Below are 20,689 nucleotides of genomic sequence, written 5' to 3'. Positions count from 1 at the left end.
GGCTTTAGATAACATCCAAATGCTGGAAAATCTCTACTTTATATCTCCATTCCGACATCTCCAGGCTTGTTCAACATCTCCAACTACATTTAACCTTTCCAAAATGTTATCAATGTTATCCTTAGCCTCTAACCCCCTAAACTTCTCTACTTTAAAACCTTCCACACTGCAGCCACTGGCAACTCAAACTTGGTCCAATCAGAAAAGATGGGATCACTTTTTACTCCTCTCTTTCTTGCAGCTACCATATCCAACCCATCAGGAAACTGTTGGCTCTAAGTTCAGCTACATCCAGAATCTGACCACCTCTACTGCTGTCACTCTGATTCAAACTATGATCATCTTTCACCCAGGTAATTACAATAACATACTAACTAGTCTCTCTACTTCCACCCCTGCCCCAATGGAGCAGTCAAATTGGTCCTTTTGAAAGGTGAGTCCAGTCACATCACTCCTCTGTCAAAACCCTGCATAGACTTACAAGCCAAACCACTTACAATGCCGATAAGGCCCTTCTTCATCTAAGCCCCTGTATCATAGTGACCTCATCTCCAACCACTTCCCCAATTGTTCACCCCATTTCATCCATGCAGGCCTTCTTGCTCTTTCTCTAGCATGCCAGGTATCCTCCACCTCGGAGCTTTGCACTGGCTGCTCCCTCTGCCTGAAATGTCATCCTCCCGATGTCCACCTGGCTAACTCCCTCGCATCCTTCAGGTCTTTGCTCAATTGTGTCCTCCTCAGTGAGGCCTTATATTACCATCTTATTTAAAATTGCTAAATCACTACCCCCTTCAGAATATTTTTATCCTTTTTACACTGTTGTAGTTTTTTTAAAGCAGCTGCCACCTTGAAATATACTAGATAATTTGTTTATTTGTCCTGTCTGCTCCCACTAGAACTTAAGCTCTAAAAAGAAAAATACTTTTGTCTGTTTTGTTCACTGATGTATTCCTGGCATATAGGAGGTGCTCAGTTAACACCTGTTGAAGGAAGGATCTATTTCCCCTCGCTGACCATAAGTAACTCCAGGCTAGACAGGTGCTTTAATCATCTCCATACCATTTATATGTATCAGAATAAAATATATGTATTTTATATCAGCCTGACTACTAGAACTTGTCCTGGACAAGTACTCATTTCCCTGATTGGCAGGGGTGGCATCAGGATGCACTAACATGAGGCTGATCATTGATGCATATTCTCAGGTGAGTCCCCACCTACTTCTAAAAAGGTAAACAGCATGGGTATCAGGAGATCATCCCATCCTTAAGGCCTCATACACGAGCAGTCGGAAAACCGGAAAGTCACCTTGCCTTTACATATTACATATTCCTCACCACAGTGTTTTCATAAATACTATATCCCCACAGACATCTCCCAAGCTGTTGATCATGCCTGGTAACAGCTAAGTCAGTTGACCATACTGTAGTGGTTTGCTTCAATGTGTTTGTTTACTAGTGAAAGCCTGAATGAAGGGCAGGATTGTTCCATGGTGCTCGGCTGCCTGGCCTTCTTCCAGCTCTCTCCTCTCCTATTCCTTCACTGTGCAATCTCTTTCTACCTCTGAAAGCACAGGAAACCTAAAAGTCATTGGACTATCATGTAATTCTCTCTCCTTGTGAGCTTCTCTGCCTTCACTTTTGAACTCCGTGGCCTGAAGTTAGGTTAAGTGCCTGTCCCAAATAACGATGCCAAATGCATCTTTAACCCTTTTAGCTTCAGTTACTGTCTTGGCCAATGCCCATCCCTCTTTTTGTCTTGTTACTATAGGGCAAATGAAACATGTGTACCTATTTCAGCAAGTAAGAAAAGGTAATAGGAACATGTCTTTATTTAAAATGTCACTTTTCCAGTATTCTTTTTTGTTTGTTCTTTATTAACCAAAGTTCCATTGTTATAAAAATCATAACCATATACTACCCTGAGTCTTGTAATTTCACAGGTAATTTCTACATTCTCTAAGAAGCCAAAATCCATGGTTCCTAATAAAAATATTCATGGGTGAAATCTACAGAACCCCCACATGGTATCCTAGTGCCTTCACTTACGTTTCTAGGGTTAAAAAAGAAACCCTTTGCCAACAGGGGGGGCGGGGGGGAATGAGTTTTTGAGTCTGTAGTACAAAGACTTCAAACTGCATTCCACAGCATGTTATTTTCTTTCCAGAAAATTCTAACACTATATAATTACTTTTGTAGGAAAATGAATAATGTAAGCCTCTAATGCTAAAAACAGCTAGACAGAAACCATCCAAATCCGATAGGCCTTTCCTGAAGCCAAATGAAATATTTAAATAGAAAATATCTGTGTAAAGACAGCCCGTGGAAGAAAGCTCTTGAATTATTATTCAATAGAGATGGACCATAGTGGAGGAGAAAGTTACATGGGAAAAAAAAGTGTTTTCTGGTTATGTGTCAAGGTTTGTCTGCTTCAGATGCACTGCAATGTTGCTTGCACCCCAAAATGTCACAGAAAAATACAAATCAGAAATGCTTCCAGGAGCTTCCAAGCCTTCTGGTTAAAAATAAGCAAAAGCATAAATTAAGCTCCATCCATTGCGACAGAAGTGCATTGATACAGAAGAAGTGAAACCCCACTTGCATGGGAATTAAGCCGCAGCTTACTCCCCCAAGAGAGAAACAAAAAACGAGCTCCAGTTGGGTCGCTGGGCAGAACTAATCCCAGTAAAGACAGCCAGTGGGTTTGTGTGTTGGGGGAGGGGGCCGGAGTAGAGCGCATCTCGTCTCCCTCCCCTCAAAACTGCCCCGGAACCGGGAGAGCATCCGTGCCGCAGGACCTGTGTAGCCAGAAGAGAGTGGGTACCGAACAGAACGGGGCTCAGAGGCAGCCGCGACGTGCGGAGGGCAGCGCGGGCGGGTGGCCCTGTCGCGCCTCCACCCGCCCCCGCCCCGCCCCAGTCGTGTGCCCGGGTCTCTGGCTCCCAGCTCCAGGACTCGGGACTCCGAGAGCTGAGCAGGTTCTTTCTCTGCCCAGGATAGAGAACCTCCCCGAGACGTTTTAACAGGACCAATTCCCGCGCTGGTAACGTCTCCGCAGCCAGAGCGAGCAGGCTGACCCAGCGGGCGCCAGGACCCAAGTCTGGACCCGCCGCCCGGCTGGCTCCACCCCCGAACCTATCCACCTGCGTACTGGGCACCCCGCCCGCAGCCTGGCACCCAGTAGGGGCTTTCGGAGAGCACAGCCCCAAGGGCTGACTTCCCGCTAAGTAAACAGCCGTGTTCCTCTCCTCGGGTCGTAAATGAGCCCGGGGTGAAGGGCCGACGGCCGTCTAGAGGGCTCACCGGGTCCCCTCTGCGCCTCTGCCCCGAAGGCTGCGACTGTTTCCGAACTCCTGGGAGCAAACGACGGGGCCCCGTTTCGCTTCCATGGTTCAGCACCGAGGACAGCGCCCATGCGTTTCACCCGGTGACCCCGCGGCCAGGAGGGCGGCATCGGCGGCACAGCCAGGCTGCAGGTGTCCGGACGGCGCTCCCTCCCGCCTCCCACCCCTCTCCGCGCCTCGAGCAGGGCAGCCCCACGGCGTCTTACTTTTCTGGCTGGAGTAACCCGGGTAGTAGCCATAGTAGCCGGTGATTCGCAAGATCCGGTCCTCGATGGTGGCCACCCCGTTGGGGGCCGCCTTGACATCCATAGAGAGCGCCGGGCGGCGGCCCCGGGCTTGGCGGGGCGGAGGGGGCAGCGCGGGGCCCGGGAGCTGGCGCAGGTGCCGCCGCCGCCTCCGGTGCCGAGGTTGCAGCTGGTGCTCTCGCGCCGGGGCTCTGACTGCACCGCCCGGCGCAGCACGGGCTCCGCATCACAGCGGCGGCGGCGGCGGCGGCGGCGGCCCCCACTCCGGCCGTCCTCTCCGTCAGCCTGGCAGCTCTCCCGCCCGCCACCCGGCGCATCGCTGCCCGCACAGCGCCCCCTCACCTCCGACGCCCACCGCGGCCGGGCGGGTGTGCGCGCCCCACCTGGCCTCCGACTCCCATCATTAACCCTTTTGCGCCCCTTCCCGGAAGGGTAGACATCCCCCGACCCACCTGACTGAGGGATGTTGGGTCCAGGGGAGTGGGAAAAGGGGCGGGTGAGATGGTGGCCGGGCCTCAGCGGGGAGGGGTGGGGTCGGGGGGCGGGGGAGAGATTCAAGTGGGGGAAAGGGCTGTTCTTGGGAGAGATGCACAGTGTGGCTCGGAGAGGTGATCCCTCGGGGCGCCTACACCATCTGGGCCAGGCTGATGAGCAAGATTAACGTCTACACCCCAGGCGTTAATCAGTTCCTGAAACTTGCCCAAAAGACCGTCTTATTGTAGGAAATGAAAAGAAAAAAAATGAGGCCTCCGCAGGTGGTACATGCAGTGGTTATCCCAGGTATTACGGACGCAAGGGCTTGAAGAGATCAAGCCGCCACGACGGGCTGACGGTCTAGGTCAGGGGCCCTCCATCCTCCCCAGGAAAACGCCACAGGCTGGGGAGACGCAGCTGCGCACAGCATGTTTATTTTGCCATTCCAAATGCCCAGAGGAGAGCTGGTTTTCTTCTTTACTGCCGAGAAGTCAGGGGGGAAGCCCTTCTAACGGTGACTATCTGGGCCGGTGAAAGTTTTAGCTACAGTCTCCAGACTTCCCATCCGAGCCTAGAACGTCCTTGAGGCTGTGTGCTCAGAGGGAGCACCCTCCCCCCCCTCCCCTCGGCTGTGACTCCGCTTTGGCAGGAGACCCACCGGCTAGTCAGAGAGCAGTGGGATGGTTTCTGTTTTCTTGGTTTGTAGTCACAGCCTCCTGAAACATAATCTTCAGCGATTCATCTCAGAAACTAAAGGTGTGTGAGGGGGTGGGGTGGGGTGTCAGCTCATCAGCTTAGAGGTCATTATGTCCACCTTCCATCCAGAGCCAGCTGCAGACATCCCTGCCAGATTTCACATTTCTAAAGATTGGAGCGGGGGTGGGGGTGGGGGGGAGGGGGGCCTGGATAAAAGCATGTAATCTTCAGTGCCCCCTCCGAAACCGCCAATGAATCTATCACACCATTCTGCCTTCAAGCATTTTCCACATTGTGTGTGGGTCCTTCAGAGGGAAGAAATATGCAAACTTTTTTTAAAAAGATGAATAGGTATAAGCATATAAAAAAATGCAGTATTACATGGGCTGGGAGAGGTCAAGGGGGAGGGGGGAAATAAATAAATAAATAAATAAATAAATAAATAGCAGTATTACATTTCACAATGTGTTGAGGGTTTTCATCCGGACACAAAACCTAGCTAGCACAGAATCCTGAGAGTGGAGTGAATTTGAGACAATTGTGCCTGGGAGAAAGTTCATAATGAAACCAATTTCCTCCCACACCTGCTTACTGGGCTAGGAAAGATGGAAGGGTCGAAGGAAGTAAAAGGTCAAAATAAAGTGAAAGGAAAAAGCAACTCTATGCAACGATGGGGAGCTGAGCATTTAGAGCAAAAATGAAAGGATAATACCTCTACATTTCTACTGCCACCCCCCCCCTGAAGCAATTTTCAGCATACTTTTATTATTTTTATTTCTGTGGCAAACCTTATATAAAATATATGCATTGTACATGGTAAAATGTGTTGATCCCATTAATCGATTTCCTTTTTATTTAGTTTCTGTAAAACAAATTTGCCTATATTATATCTAATATGTGTTTTAATAACATCATAATCAGTAGTATATTAACATATAAATTCAATAAGAAAGAAATTAAAAAACAATTTAAGCAAAAACCTAATGTAACAGGAATATAAATATGCAGAGACTTTAAAGACAAGTGGCTTTGTCCTATTAATGTTTATAATTTATCTTACCATAATTAATATATGTAAATTATACTTGTTATGTAAATTCTTGCCTTCTTCCCAAGTTTTGCTTTGTTGACAGAAATTTCCAGAGTAAATGGAAATGTATTTAACTGGATTTCATTCACACAAACAACAAATACAACGTATTTTTAAGTGAAGTAACTATTATACCCATGAGAGTCTATGTTTCTAAAAGAGATTATAAAAATTCTCAGAGTGACCTAGAAATTAATTTTAAAATGGCAGAGCATTTACAAATGTCTCTGTAATAATCTATAATAGGGTGACTAAAAGAGTAAATTCAAGCAGATGCTATACTCTAGGACACACTTTTTTCATATTTTTCATTTAATTTATTGAGGTGACATCGGTTAATAAAATTATATAGATTTCAGGTTATACAATTCTGCAATATGTCATCTGTATATTGTATTGTGTGTTTACCACCCCAAGTCAAGTCTTCTTCCATCACCATTTATTCCCCCTTTACTCTCTTTACCTCTCCCCACCCCGCATTCCCTTTGGCAATCACCATATTGTTGTCTGCATAAGTCTTCCTTTTTTTTCTTTGCTTAATCCCTTCACCCTTCTTACCCAGCCCTCATCCATCTCCCCTCTGACAGCTCTAGGGCACACTTTTTTTTTTAATGAAATAGAAATTCTACAATTATATGTTAAAAAGCAAATTTCTGTTAGTAATAAGGACTCTTTGATACACTTGATAAACATTTTTTTAGCCTTTCAAATGTCATTTTAGATTAAAAATTATCAAAAGTGTTTTGAGGGGAAAATTTTAAAAAACATTTTTATATATTTGCCTCAGTCTACCAGTTTTGACAAGTGCAAATACAAAAATTCCAGATTACAAAATGTAAGTTATCAATGTGCCTCAAACCTACCCTGAAAAACAAGGAAAAATATAAATAAACAAATGATGAATGAAGGTAGTTATTTGATTAACAAAATGGTTCCTATAGTAGCCAGAGTCACATAGCCAATTTCCCTAGTAAATCAAACAGTAAATCAATTTCCTACATAAATCATAACTTGACCTACAAAAGTTTGGTTTATATGCAACTTTACAGGAATATTTCTACTACATTAAGCACTGGGCAGCTGTCTGTGATTTCAAAGGACTTTTGATATCTGTACCATATTTATTTTGATAGTCTGTTCTAGTCAAATTAGATATTTATACTGAGCTATTTGTGTTGTAAAAAAAATGCCAAATCATTTATAAAATAGCTCATGTGATAGTCACTTACAATATTTGTGTCTGATGCTGGAAAAAAACTATACCAAGTAATAACATTAGAAACTAACTATGATCACTGGGTATAAATTCTATTCCAGTATATATAGTCTGTCATAGAATACCACATCAGCCTTTATACTTTGGAAGGGTTAGTAAAATAAGATCCATGCAATCTAGTCTTCCTTACTTTGATTAGCAGCTAGGAGTCAGAAAATCTGGGGATTAAGTCTTTTCAACCACCTGTTTGGAGTTACCAAGGAAAGATGCTGAAAGAAGAGAATCTGACCTTTTTTCCCCCTCTGGGAAACTAATATAATGTACCTCCCTACTTGAGCCAAGAGGAACTTGACTGTTTGGAGAGCCAAGAATTTTTAAGCTTTAATACCAAAGGGCCAGTTTTTGTTTGTACAATCATCAACACTATTTATAAAGAGTTGACTCCACGTAGTTTGCACAGTTGGTGTTTAAAAGCATCTGGTATCTAGCCAACAAGGTGATAAGCACTGACATCTTGGAAGAAAAAAAGAAAACACGTGGTCTTCGTATTCCATTTTCAGAAAGCCATTCTGAGTATTCAGCCACCAAGTAACCAGCTGCCCACTTGGAATGCTGACACCGCTTTTTGATCCCAACCTTAGGCAATGGTAGGTGTTGTTGTTAATTTACCTTTCAGCTCATGGCAGGACTGAAGGGGGCTGGGAGCTCAGCACTCAGTGTCTAAGAAGTCAAATTTCATTTGAGTACTGTTTCTGAGGCCCAAATCTGGAAATGCATTAAACTTCTTTGGAGAAAGTCTTAATTTCAAAGAATATACTCAAATTCTAGAAATTATTTATAACCTCAATCTCTCTCTCTCTCTCTCTCTCTCTCTCTCTCTCTCTCTCTCTCTCTCTCTCTCTTTCTCCCTGGCTCTCTTTAGCTCTTTCTCTGTCTCTTTCCCTCTTGCTGCACTCCCTCTGTAACTCCCTTCTTCTCTTTTCTTCTCCTCCTCCCTCTCCTTCAGTCATATAACACAGTGATTTAGATCATAAACTTTAGAGCCACTCTGACTGGGGTCAAATCTTACCATTTTCTAAGGGTATGACCTTGGGTAAATCTCCTGAACTTTCTATGATTCAATTTTCTCATCTGTAAAATAGGAATATTGTAGCTATTGTACCTACCTCATGGAACTATTGTGAAGATTAAATGAGTTTATATTCATAAACAGTTATAACCCTGATTGGCATATAATAAGCTTCATAAAAGCTAGCTATCATCATTATTTTGATATTTGCATGCACAGAACTCTCTGAGCTTCAGCTTTCTCCTCTGTAAAATGGGCTCATACTCTCTTCATAATAGTGTTGTTGTGGTGGTTAAGTGAGATAATATATGAAAATACCTTACCAAGGTCTGGCACATAGTAAGTACACAATAAAAATTCATTTTCTTCTCCCACTCCACCCCTGCCCTGCCCATTATTTATTATTTATTATTTATTATTTATTACTAAAGTTAATTCACACTTTAACACTTCATTCACATTACTAGGAATTTCTTTGTGGCAATCACTTTTAGAAAGCCTCCTTTAATCCTTTCAACCAGGGCAATAACCACTTGAGACAGATCTTGGAACCACATTGGCAGGCCAATGGGACAGGTGAGCAGCACAATTTAAGGGCTTTGTGGAAAGAGAAGCTGCTGAGGATCAGCAGTTATTCTTCCCTTTGAGAAGACCTGAGAGCACAGAGAGTTTGGTTCAAACTGAGAATGGGACAAAGGCTGGTGGTCCCCAGGCATGGGAAGGCATTGGGTCCTGCTAGATGACAGTGTCCCCAAGAAGTGGAGTGGCACCCTAACTGGTTTGGCTCAGTGGATAGAGCGTCGGCCTTCGGACTGAAAAGTCCCAGGTTCGATTCCAGTCAAGGACATGTACCTTGGTTGCAGGCACATACCCAGTAGGAGGTGTGCAGGAGCAGCTGATCGATGTTTCTCATCGATATTTCTAACTCTCTATCTCTCTCCCTTCCTCTCTGTAAAAAATCAATAAACTATAAAAAAAATACATTCTTAAAAAATAAAAAGAAGAAGTGGAGTGGCCTCAGAGGGATCACAGTGTGGTGCCCTGAGGGAGACTGGGCCATTAGCCCTGGGCTTCCCAACCTCAGCGGAGATTCTGGTGCCCCCATGCTTGGCCCACAGGCAGCAGAGCCACCAGCTCAGAGGGATGGAAGGTGAGCTTGACTAGTGTACATCTCAACAGTGACCAGGAGGCTCAAGACCAGGATGTCTCCATGATGCTTGAGCTTAGCCAAAGACCTCCGACTGTATAACCCTGCAGCAGAGGATCCCGGTAATACTGAGATTGAATTTCCCACTTTTCCTATGAGGGACAGGGACTCAGAGTAAGATTTATAGCATATAAAGCTAATAAAGATTTTTATAACCTTTTTGAGCAGCCATGTTGGTGGTTATACATTCAAACCAGCTGTATATTCATTTTACAAATAAGACTATAATTTAAACATCTAAAAACGCCATGCACTCACAACCTCAAACCTACTGCACATTGATATCACACAAGGCTTCTGTAACGTTGCCTGTTAAAAACACCAACCTGTGAATCTCAGAGGGAAGATGGGGGTGGATGAGTGGGGTGGAAGAGATCAACCAAAATTTGTATGCATATACGTATAACCCATGGACACAGGTGGTGAAGGCCTGGGGTGGGCGGTGGGGTGGATTGGAAGGGATCCATAGGGGGAGAAAGGGGACATATGTAATACTTTCAACAATAAAGATTTTTTTTTAAATGCCAGCCTGCTGTGGTGGTCATATGCATTTATGTTTCTCCCCCAGTTTAGGCAGACCACAGGATTGCACCTCCTGCCCCCTTGTGGTTATGTGAGGGCCGTGTGACTGATTCGAGTTCTGAGCAAAGCGGACAATCTTCTTATCCCGGCCAGAGCTGATACATGACACTAGGAATTCTCTTTCTCTCCTATAGGACGACCATCAACGTTCAAGATGACCTTGACACATAAAAAGTAAACTTACTAAAAAATTAAAGTCAAAAGGCATTTGAATTTCTTTCATAACACTACATTTAGTTTTCAAATCTTATTCTCTTTATCCTTTGTCTTCCAAGGCTGTATTATCCACGTTTAAGTATCAGCAGCTCCTGAAGCAATTTATCAATAAACAACACTGAAAACAAAATAAATTGTTGGAAAGAAACATTATGGGTGGTATGAAAAAATCAGAGAGGATGGAAAATTTAAAACTCATCAGTAAGACAGAGAGCCTAGAATAGATGTTCAATACATTTACATCTTGAATAACTACTGCCAAAAGCAATCTCAAGAATGACTTTGCCTTCAGCTTCAAGAACTATTAATTTGCAAGAAATATGTTCATGTGGTTTTATTTCATCATTATTTTGAGTGTCAGTGATGCCCTTTAATGAAACTTGCTATTCAAATAACTTGAAAAAATGCAGACCATCAGTACTGAAGTGGATATTTGTCTTCCCTTTTTTTCAACTCCCTAGCTGATTTAGAGGAGGCTCCTAACTTAACCAGAAAGACTACATCTTTCAAGAGAGAAGTTAAAAGGTTGCATCAAAACCTTTTATGCTCCAATTCACTTCCTCCAGTTTCACCTTTGCAGTGACCAACTCTGTGTGGGTTCCCATGGACTACCACAGACACAGCCAGGCAGCACCTCACATCCTGCCAATGCCATGCACCTCCAGCCTCCTGCCCCAGGGCTTCCCTGTTGATGCTGAGACACGAAAGTGCACCTGCTTGGATCAGGCATGTGCAACCTGAATGTGCAAGGGACAGAAGTAATATGGGAAAACATGTGATCATGGGAGAAAGGAGCTGAACAGACTACCCTGAAAAGTTGTCACTTATGCAGCCTGACCCCCACAAGACAGAGCAATTGGCCAGATCAGTCAGTCTTGTAAGGATGGTCAACTCAGTAACATGCCTTTGTGTTGTTAGGGAAAAGGTTGTTAAGATATTCAAAATTCAAAAAGTGATTGTTAGAGGAATAGGATTATGAGTAATCTTTTATTTTCCAAACTTCCTGAGATATGGTTTTACTAACCTCAAGATGAATACACACACACTCCAAACCCTAAAACCTCTTCTAGCTCTTCATTCTCCAGTGCAGCTAGGTTTTTATGTGCAATGTGCTGGAGAGTGCCACCTGCCTGCACATTAATCTCTTCTGTGATTACAATTATTTCCTTCCCCATGAATGTGATGAAGTCTGACTAAAGGTCTCGAATTCATCTGGCTCTCCATGTTCTTATAAATTATAAAGCAGGACTCCATGACAATGAATACATAAACATTTTGTAACAACTCATAATAGTCCTGAAATCTTCAAATTCTTAATCTAATAAAGTCCTCGAAGTGCAGTTATCTGGGCATAAGTAACACTTGGTTCTATGCAGTGGAACTAGGTGATAAGACCATTCATGCTTGGATAGTTGTTACAAGGCTGTTGGAGGAGGTGACCGCCGGTTGACCTGAGCACTGGACCTGGGCAATCAAAGGCTCCTCACCCTCTCCCCTGTCTTTGAAATGTAGGGTCTGCCCACCAGTCCCACAGCTGGAACCATTTTTAAGAATGCAGCCTTGGGAGAGCAATGTGTTGTTGAGACCATCTGAATGGTATACATGATTGAACCCAGTTATGGCCTCCACATAAACTTTTAAGATTCTGGTTGGGCAGGTGCAAAGATCTACTGGTCCTGTGGTCACCCAAGTCAAGCCTTGATTGTTAAACCTGCCTCCTACCAATGTGGAGTCCCCTGCCTCTTTCTTCAGTTTCTTCTTGCCTTCCATGTAAGGGGGGGTGGGGTGGGGAGCAGTTTGCAAATTAACAAATGCTTCTTCATCTGGCTATTGCAGCTCATCCTTCAGCTATTTCTAAAGGAACTTCTCTTCTGGGTAGTCTTCTCGGAGCACCGGACCCTTCCTAGAGGGTCAGGTCCTTCACTGACAGAGACTGGCACACACCCAACTATCAAAACATGGTAAAGGCTGAGAGAATCATTGTAATAAACAAAACCTTTCATCAGGAACTAGAATCATTTTTTAAGAAGGGGTGAGGCACAAACACTCACTCAGGCAGGATAGGTTGGTTTGTCTCTAGAACAGAAAGTTAACAACTTACCCAATGCAAACTGGGAAATTGAGGCTAGAGAGCCTACGTCAATGGTTCAAAGGTTCGTGGGTACGTTGGTTACATTTTCAATACATCATCCTTTCCCTGACACTGTACAATGCCACCTTCTCCTATTTGGCTTTCTGAAATCAGATCAAATCTATCCAATGTCTCCATCCCTTTCCCCACCCGTCCTAATCAGATCATGCACTTCTCTTCTTCCTCTTCTTTCTTTTTCCTTAGCTGAAGCCTGGGCTCAGCAGACAGAAAGGACACCCATCAAGGGCTCTGTTAAATTAAATTGAAACCCAAGAAGAAGTCTGTTTTCTGGAGATTATGTGACTTATGTTTCTGGTATAATTGGGACCTGGTTACTTTTCCAATTTGGTATCCAGTTGAATTGAAACATTACCTTTCATCTTTTGGGTAGTGGGGGGTGAGACGAAATAAACAAATGGTGTATATTCTCTTTAGCTGTGAGTAAATGAATAGAATTATATATTTTCTTATTATGGCCCTTATATTTTTAAATTTTACTGCTATAAATACCATAGGCTCATTTTAACAAATCTTTTGGGAATCATAATTAATTAGGAGGTTTGAATCTCCTCCTTTATGTGTAATCTCCTACTATAATGTTCAGGACAGTTGTTTAGCTGTTTATTGATTTAGGTTTAAAAAAATATCAACTGGCATACAGAAGGTGGTGAGTGCATATTACTCTTTTTCCTTTTTCTTTAACTCCCTTCCTTCCTTCCTTCCTTCCTTCCTTCCTTCCTTCCTTCCTTCCTTCCTTCCTTCCTTCTTCTCTGCTCTGCAGTTCACTAGCACCTGCATTCCACTACAGTAACATCAAAATTGCTCCTCTACTATCTGGATTTTACTGCATGTCAAACACTTCCAAATCTTAGTGGCTTAAAATAAGCAACCTTTTATTATTTTTCATGACCTACTGGTCAGCTGGGTGGTTCTACTGGTCTATCCAGGCTTGGCTGATCTTGGCTGGGCTCACGTATCTGTGGTCAGCAGATGAGTCCGCTGGGTACTGAATAGTCTGCAATGGTTTCTTTCATATCTCTAGCGCATGGGAGACAGAGATGACGGGACCACATACCTCATCATCCAGCAGGCTGGCCCAGGCTTTTTCAAAACAGCAGTAAAGTCCCAAGAGTGAGAGTCAAGCTTGCAAAGCCTCTTGAGGCCCAGACTCAGAACTGGTACTATATTGCTTCTGCAATATTTTCTTGACCAAAGCAAGTTGCAAGGCAAGCCCAGATTCAAGGGGTGAAAAATAGATTCTGCCTCTTGATAGGATTGTGCAAAAAACACTGTTGCCATTTTTTAATTTCTACCACATCCACTGGTGTAAGTCAATGCTAATGTTGCAACACAGATTTATCAGAGACTAGATGAGAATGTCCTTTCTGCAGAATCTATCTTTTAATAGAATTCCCTGAATCCAGATCAGCAATGCAATCTTCCAATTTTAGGTTAATAGAGGTAGTGGTGGAAGTAACTTCATTAAGCAAAATCTGGCATTAAAAGGTTACCTGCAATGATGAGATTTTGTGTGAATAGAAGCTGCAGCATAACATACAATTCCAAACCTTCTGACTTCAAAATGGGAGCAAGAAGTCAGACACCCACACAGGCTGGGTCTGCATAACAGTGAGACACAGAACAAGGAAATGCAGTGAGTTTGGCTTAGCAGGGCTGTTTTCACAACCAAGACAAAAAGTGGGGCCCTGGAAAGTTAAGGCATTCACTGTGTTTACCCTGATGGGGCACTTATCACACTGCATAGTGAAGATACAGTTGACTCCCTCTCCCCGCACCCTAGGTTTCTAGTTTCTCTGGGACATGAATAAATCTTTTAAATCCATATTTCTAGTAAATACTTCACAGCCTGGATGTTGAAGGAAAGGAGAAAGGGTGTTATTTCCGTGATTCTGGAAACCACTAACCTAATACAACCACATTTATATTTTTTCACAAATCTTTGAAAATACTCAGATTCTTGCATATGAAAAATTACAGAAATACTGGTCAAGATAAGTTACTCCTTACAAATACAGAAAACACTACTAATTCAGCTTCACTCAGAAGGAAGAAGTTGGTGATGCTCAAGCTATAACCCAGAGAAGGAGGATCAAGAAATGCATGTTTTTGCTTCTTAAGTGAAGAGAAACCCTTAGATTAAAAAAAAAAAAAAAAAAAACTTGATTTTAAATTCACAATTAAACACTTAAGAGTATATTTCCAAAATTAACTTCCTAATTGTCTGGCACAAAGAAGTTCTTTTTATATTATAATAATTACTTATACTCAATCCCACTCCAAAAAGAAGTTGAAGTGGTTTATAAATATACTACATTGCATGATTTAAAATAATAATAACCAACTATAGAACTGGGAAGAAAGTCAAATTGAAAATAGAAACCAGAAAATGAAGCCAGAATGAGGTCAGTAAGTGCCACAAGGTCTAATTTACTTTGTAAAAGCAGAAATAATTTGACTTGGGGTTTTCCAGACACCAACCAAAAAGAAGGGTGTGGTCCCTATCATTGCTCATCACAGTCAGAGCTCAAAACAGTCAGGAGAAGCACAAGTCATTTGGTGTGCGCCGTAAGAGTAGGATTTTTCAGGATGTTCCTAATGAGGATTCCGTGCAATGTTCTAAACAATAGCCTGAAGCACATCCACAGGAAGATTCAAAAACATATAGCCTGATGGCACACTGTTAAAGCCCTATTGAGTAGAATCACATTGATAATGCACTTCAAATACAGCACCCTCTTATAATTCTCAACTAGTCCCAAATCAGAGTTTGGAGTCTCAGGCATATCCTTCAGGGAAGTCTCATAAATACTTATTCTCTCAAATGAAAGCTGCTAGACATCACCAAATCCTGTAGATAGTAGCTCCCAATTGGTCTTGTTCTCTCACTCTTCAATGCCACTACCCAGGGCCAGGCAACCCTCCTCTTAACCTGGATTACCACACAGTTTTCTAACTGGTTTGCCCTACTCTAATCCATTCTCCAAACCACAGCCAGTCCACTTTCTCTAGAACAAATATCTGCTTTAAATGCCTGAAAGGCTCTATTGGGCTCTTACCATGAATTCCACACCCCTAATTGTTGAATACAGACTTTGGCCTCCATCTACATCCCCAGCAACTCTCGGTTCCCTTCATTCCAGCTGTTTCAAATGAACTTCTTTGAGATTATTGAAAAAGTCATGCTCTCTCTCACCTCTGGCTCTTTAAATGTGCTGTTCCTTTTATCCCTCAATCCTCTGCTCCCTGCCTTTGTCTGTGCCCTTTTCTTCACATCTTCAGCTAGAAGCCGCTTCTTCAGAAAAGCCCTCTTTATTTGTCTGTCTCCCTCACTAGATTGTATGCTTCACAAGGGCATCTCCTGGCTCTGTTTTTGTTCACCATTGTATTCCCAATGGATAGCCTAGTGTCAGACACAGAGTATGTGTTTAGTGAATATCTGCATAATTGATTGATTAATTGATATTGGTTATGACAGACAAGTCCTTGTAGCCAAATATTCTGGGTTACTTCTTAAAGGAAGATCCATTGACCTTCTTTAACAGGCAATAGATCTAGGTATTTTTGTCATTGTCTAATGAATGTTGACAGCACTCATGCCTACATTGGAGAACATACCACCTCTGCCACCTCCATCCAGGTAGGGTCAAAATATTCCTCACTAAACAAGTCATGATTCTCTCCTAAACAATGACATATGGTGATGGAGGGCCCAACCTCTTAAACCCTCCAAACATTATCATAAATTTAGTGTGGGGAAAACTTTGAAGTGAGTGTTATCAAATTTACATTCCAAACTTACACTACAAGGTATTTGACATTGTGCTTCTCAGGAAAGTATTGGTTTGAGAACCTCATCTCATCATGCAACAGTAGGAAAAGTCAGGAGACCTAGATTCTATCCTGACTTTGTCATGAACTACATGTGTGGTCACTCTTCAGTAGCCAGATCACTCAACAGTTACAGCACCAGGACGAACATAGTCTTAAAATGCCATTGTCATTTTAGCATTGAACCTCTAAAACAAAGTACTATTGTCATTTTAGGCTTTTAAGCTCTGGAATTGGGAGGGATCTTCTAATTTAGGTGAAAAAGGATGAATTGAATTTTGGAAGCGAAAAAGAGAAAAAAGTTAACTAACTCATGCATAAGGCACAAATAACCTCATCATTTAAGTAGACTTAATAATTTTAATGTAATTTTTAGTAGGTTCTCTGTTTTGACTGAATCTCCATCCTCAGAGTTTTTATTTAATTGTCCTGGGTGGGGCTCAACATTGGTATTTTACATTTTTTTCTCTGATAATTCTAATGTGCAACAGGGTTGAGATGGCAAAGAGGAAAATCAGGTTTATATTTATTTGGCCACTTTCTTTCCTGGACCCCATTGAATGAACTAATATGCTTTCATTTCAGCTATTTTTCTTTGCGTCTCTCTAGGATCATCTATTTCTTTCTAAATTTTTAGGAAGAATTTGATTTGGTTGTCTGTGTTATTTGAAAACTCTAATTAATTTTGAACTTTGAAATCACATATATAAGGAGAAAAAAATCTTCTCCATCTAACAAGTCAGGTGATAGCGTTGAAAACAAAAGTGGATGAAAATAACTTCCCAATTATAGTTCCAGGTTCTTTTACTGTTTAACTGCTTTTCTTAGTGTTCTAAATTTATTTTTTTCCTTTTAAATTTTATTTAATTATAAAACATGATAAAAATAGCTTATAATCTCACTAACAGAGATAGTCACTATTAGCATTTAGACAATTCAATTCTTTTTTCCTGGTCTGTGCTTTTTATACATGTATTTTAAAAAATTGGGATAAAATGTATATGCAGTAGTATATTTTGTTTTTCCTCTTAATACGTTTTTGCTATTTTTTCTGATAGTAGATATTTTGTAAGATGTGATTTTTTTTTCTTTATTGATTAAGATATTACATATGTGTCCTTATACCCCCATTAGTCCCCCCGCCCACTTCGTGTTCTAAATTTAGCTACCATTTTAGCACTTCCTTGACATTCTGATAATAGTGACAAACCCTGAATTCTTTTATATCAGAGCACTGACAATAGCTCTTCCAGGGACTTCTTAGTTTCAGGAATCCAATTATACAACGTCAAAGGTATCAGAGCATCTGTTCCTCCTCAACAGATTTTGGCTTTTAATCATGTATGAAATCACCTTTAACTGTAGCACTAAATCAACCAGTACAGTGTGTTTAGTGATGGGATTATTATATTTAAAAATGAAATCACACTTTCTCTGGTGGTATAATCTCCAAATTTCCACTGAGTTCGCAATTTGGTGGAAATGCTCAAAATGGATTGGGAACTCTTTAATGTTTAGTTTCCTTTCACCCAGGAGATACTGACATTAAACCACCCCTCCAAAGGGGATGTTTTAGTGTTACAAGCTTCATAAAAATACATAATAAGAGGAGCCACTTCTTTTCATAGAGCCTAATGTGTTACCTACAGCATGTCAATGCAAAGAGAGAACCTCTTTAAGCACCTGTTGTTTACCCTGGGAAATCAGGAATGCAGTTCTGAAAGTTTTGAGATTTTATACAAAGAGAGTTTTATTGTTGTGACTAGCATAAAATAACAAATAATACTGTGCCCTACACCCTTGACTCTCCAGGTTCATGGAAACAATTATTATTAAATGATCAATCAAGTTACAGCAAAACAAAGAATCTGTGAAATTCTGTGCTGGAAAACTCCTCTCCCTCTATGCTTTGGTGAGGATATCATAGACAATAGGAAGGCCAAAGATTTTCCAAAGGATACAATTGGGGATAAAAACATATTTTCTCAAAAATAGCTCATTCTATATGCACATTGTTGTTACTTTCTGACCTTTCTTTTCCACCAGAAAGTGTTTCACTTCTACAATATATACAGAGACAGTGATCTATGTGGAGAACTAAAGATCCCCTGCCCAAACACACCTTACAATCCTTTTCAGTTTGTATGAAAGTCAATATCATGCAGAAGTTAAAGCACAGATTTTGGACCCAGTCTGCCCAGCCCAACCAATCATCAATTATGTCACCATGGACAAGTCAGCTGGACCGCACTGTGCCTTTGTAATGTAGGTGATACATTACAGGTAAAACAGATAATGCAGGTGATGCATTACAGGTAACACAGATAATACTGGGGATGCATTCCAGGAAACACAGATAATGGCTTTGTTGTATGATATAAGTAAGTTTGGAAGATGCTTACAACAATGCTTGGCACAGAATAAATGCTACACACGTGTTTGCTAATATGACTGTTGGCAGAATTTCTTTCCAGAATTGGTTAGAATAAGTAACACCCTAAATAAGTTTTATCTCTACCCTAAGCTTAAATAGGAATTTTTTAAAGTCAACATCTTAATGTAACTCAGAGGTAGGGGATAAAATTTTATTCCTGGGAGCTTCTTCTAGATTGCAGGAAGGACATAGAAAGAAAGTGGAAATTAATATATTTTCTCACCATTTTTTCTCTTACCAAAACTGGTAAAGGGGTCCTCCAAAAGAATTTGACCCTTTCCATATTAAGGGGGGAAATGTGATTTAAAAGTTCCTGCTCGTTCTTTATATAGCTGAGGGTAGAGGCCTCCGTGTAAGGCCTTGTCTCTAGCCAAACTCCTTATTAAGCTTTTGATCACACAAAAGCAGGTCAGGAACTATTTGGGACAAAGAAAGGAGATGTGAAAACTAAATTACTAGGCATAATAAAGGCAGAGTGAACTGGGGATTGCAGGTTCAGAGAAGAGAAGAGAAGAGAAGAGAAGAGAAGAGAAGAGAAGAGGGAAGAGAAGAGAAGAGAAGAGAAGAGGGAAGGGAAGGGAAGGGAAGGGAAGGGAAGGGAAGGGAAGGGAAGGGAAGGGAAGACCCCTAACAAGGTAAGGAAGCCAAAAAATATTCCCTATAAATGGTCAAGACACTTCAGAATAGCAGTGTTCTTCAGTAGTCGCCTGTTTTTCTATTTCCAGCGTTATTGTTTCATGCTGTGCTGCGGGACACAAAACCCCTGTTGCCCAAAAACCATGGCTAAACGTCTGTACACGCAGCAGCCTTCAGTTAGGGGCTCTGTGGGTAATTTAAGGATAAAGCAGTAAAGGGAATTATTGTTTTCCTGCGGGAACAGCACTGTAGAGCAGGTTCCTATGGAGGGAGGCACACGGTCCTGTCACTTTGAGCAGAAAACAGGGTAATGCTGACTAAGATGTTAAGGGCCAGGTTAAGGGCCACCCAGAGAAACTGACAACCCCTTTCATCAAGTACAGTAGGGGAAGGTGACCTTGAAGGGAGGGAGGCAAGCCTCTTGGGCTACATTCAGGCTCTCTGGGCCCAGGAGACTTTCCCCACACTTTAAGTGGTAGAGCTAGGCCTGGTCACCTGTTCTACAGGTGATACACAGGGTTCTCTCAACTGTCCCACTGCACCTGATAAACAGAGTGCTATTACATCACCCCGGTAATTGTGCTGTCGGCTAAGGCTGAGAAGGGAAAAACAGAGCCCCACGTTGCCCTCTGAATGGGCAGCCTTTCTTTCTGTGAGTGACGAATGTGGCTTTCACAGGTGTCATGTTGAAGGATGAGCATCCCATCATTTCAGTGAGGAGTCTCACGGAGATCAGAGAGCTGTAAGCTCGGGCCCCTTTTCCTCCCCTGCTCTCAAGGGAACTGCGGCTTACAGAGCCCAGCAACAGAACCCGTCCAGGAAAGTGTCAGAGGCAAGGAGGATTAGCAGAGCTGCTGTCAGCCTGTGCACAGCCTCTCCTGGGCAGCATTCTCAGGAGGGAACCTCAGCACATCCCCTTCCCTGGAGCAATACAAAGTCACATCTTCTACTGCCTCTCAGAGATGCTGATGGCGTAGATTCTTTGACCCAAGAGACACAGTAGCCTCTGGCATCTCAGTGAAGCTCTTTAAAAAGTCCTCCATGGAATTCCTGGTTGTAGAAGACCCACCGTGCTTAATTAACTTCACTGTGGACGATATTATAATCTCTCTTCTTACTTGCTTAAGACAGTCTGAGCCAAGGAGGATCTCAGAGGAAAAGACATTTGGGTTCTTTCTGGAGTTCAGGCCAAACTACTAAGGAACATGTTAAAAAAGCCACCGACCTCAATTACTTTCTCTCAAGACAGGGAAGATGAGTTTTCAGAGGCACTTTAAAAAACCTGTGCGCTTCTTTCAGCCAGCACTTGATATCAACATCCTCAACATGCAAAGGACTTGCACCTACAGCCCCCTTCCATGTTGGAAACAGCATTGGAAGGCACGGACACTAAAATCTGAAACACTGCCTCATCATTTTCTATCTGAGAGAGCCGTGGGTTCCTTTGCTAAAAGGTAATAATAATATGCTCCCCCTCATACATCTGTTTTAAGAATTA

General features: G+C 42.3%; 1 protein-coding gene across 1 annotated transcript in view; it reads right to left on the bottom strand.

The window, feature by feature from the left end:
• The window catches only part of SLC35F4 (solute carrier family 35 member F4), a 161,855-nt gene extending 158,200 nt beyond the window's left edge, over positions 1-3,655 (bottom strand). Inside the window, exon 1 of the mRNA XM_008139002.3 lies at positions 3,553-3,655. Coding sequence (XP_008137224.2) covers positions 3,553-3,655 — 103 coding nt within the window. The remainder of the gene's footprint in view (positions 1-3,552) is intronic.
• Between the last annotated feature and the right edge of the window lie 17,034 nt (positions 3,656-20,689).

This window comes from Eptesicus fuscus, chromosome 5 (genome assembly GCF_027574615.1).
Source record: "Eptesicus fuscus isolate TK198812 chromosome 5, DD_ASM_mEF_20220401, whole genome shotgun sequence".
NCBI classification, from domain to species: domain Eukaryota; kingdom Metazoa; phylum Chordata; class Mammalia; order Chiroptera; family Vespertilionidae; genus Eptesicus; species Eptesicus fuscus.
This window is presented reverse-complemented; position numbering and strand designations above follow the sequence as displayed.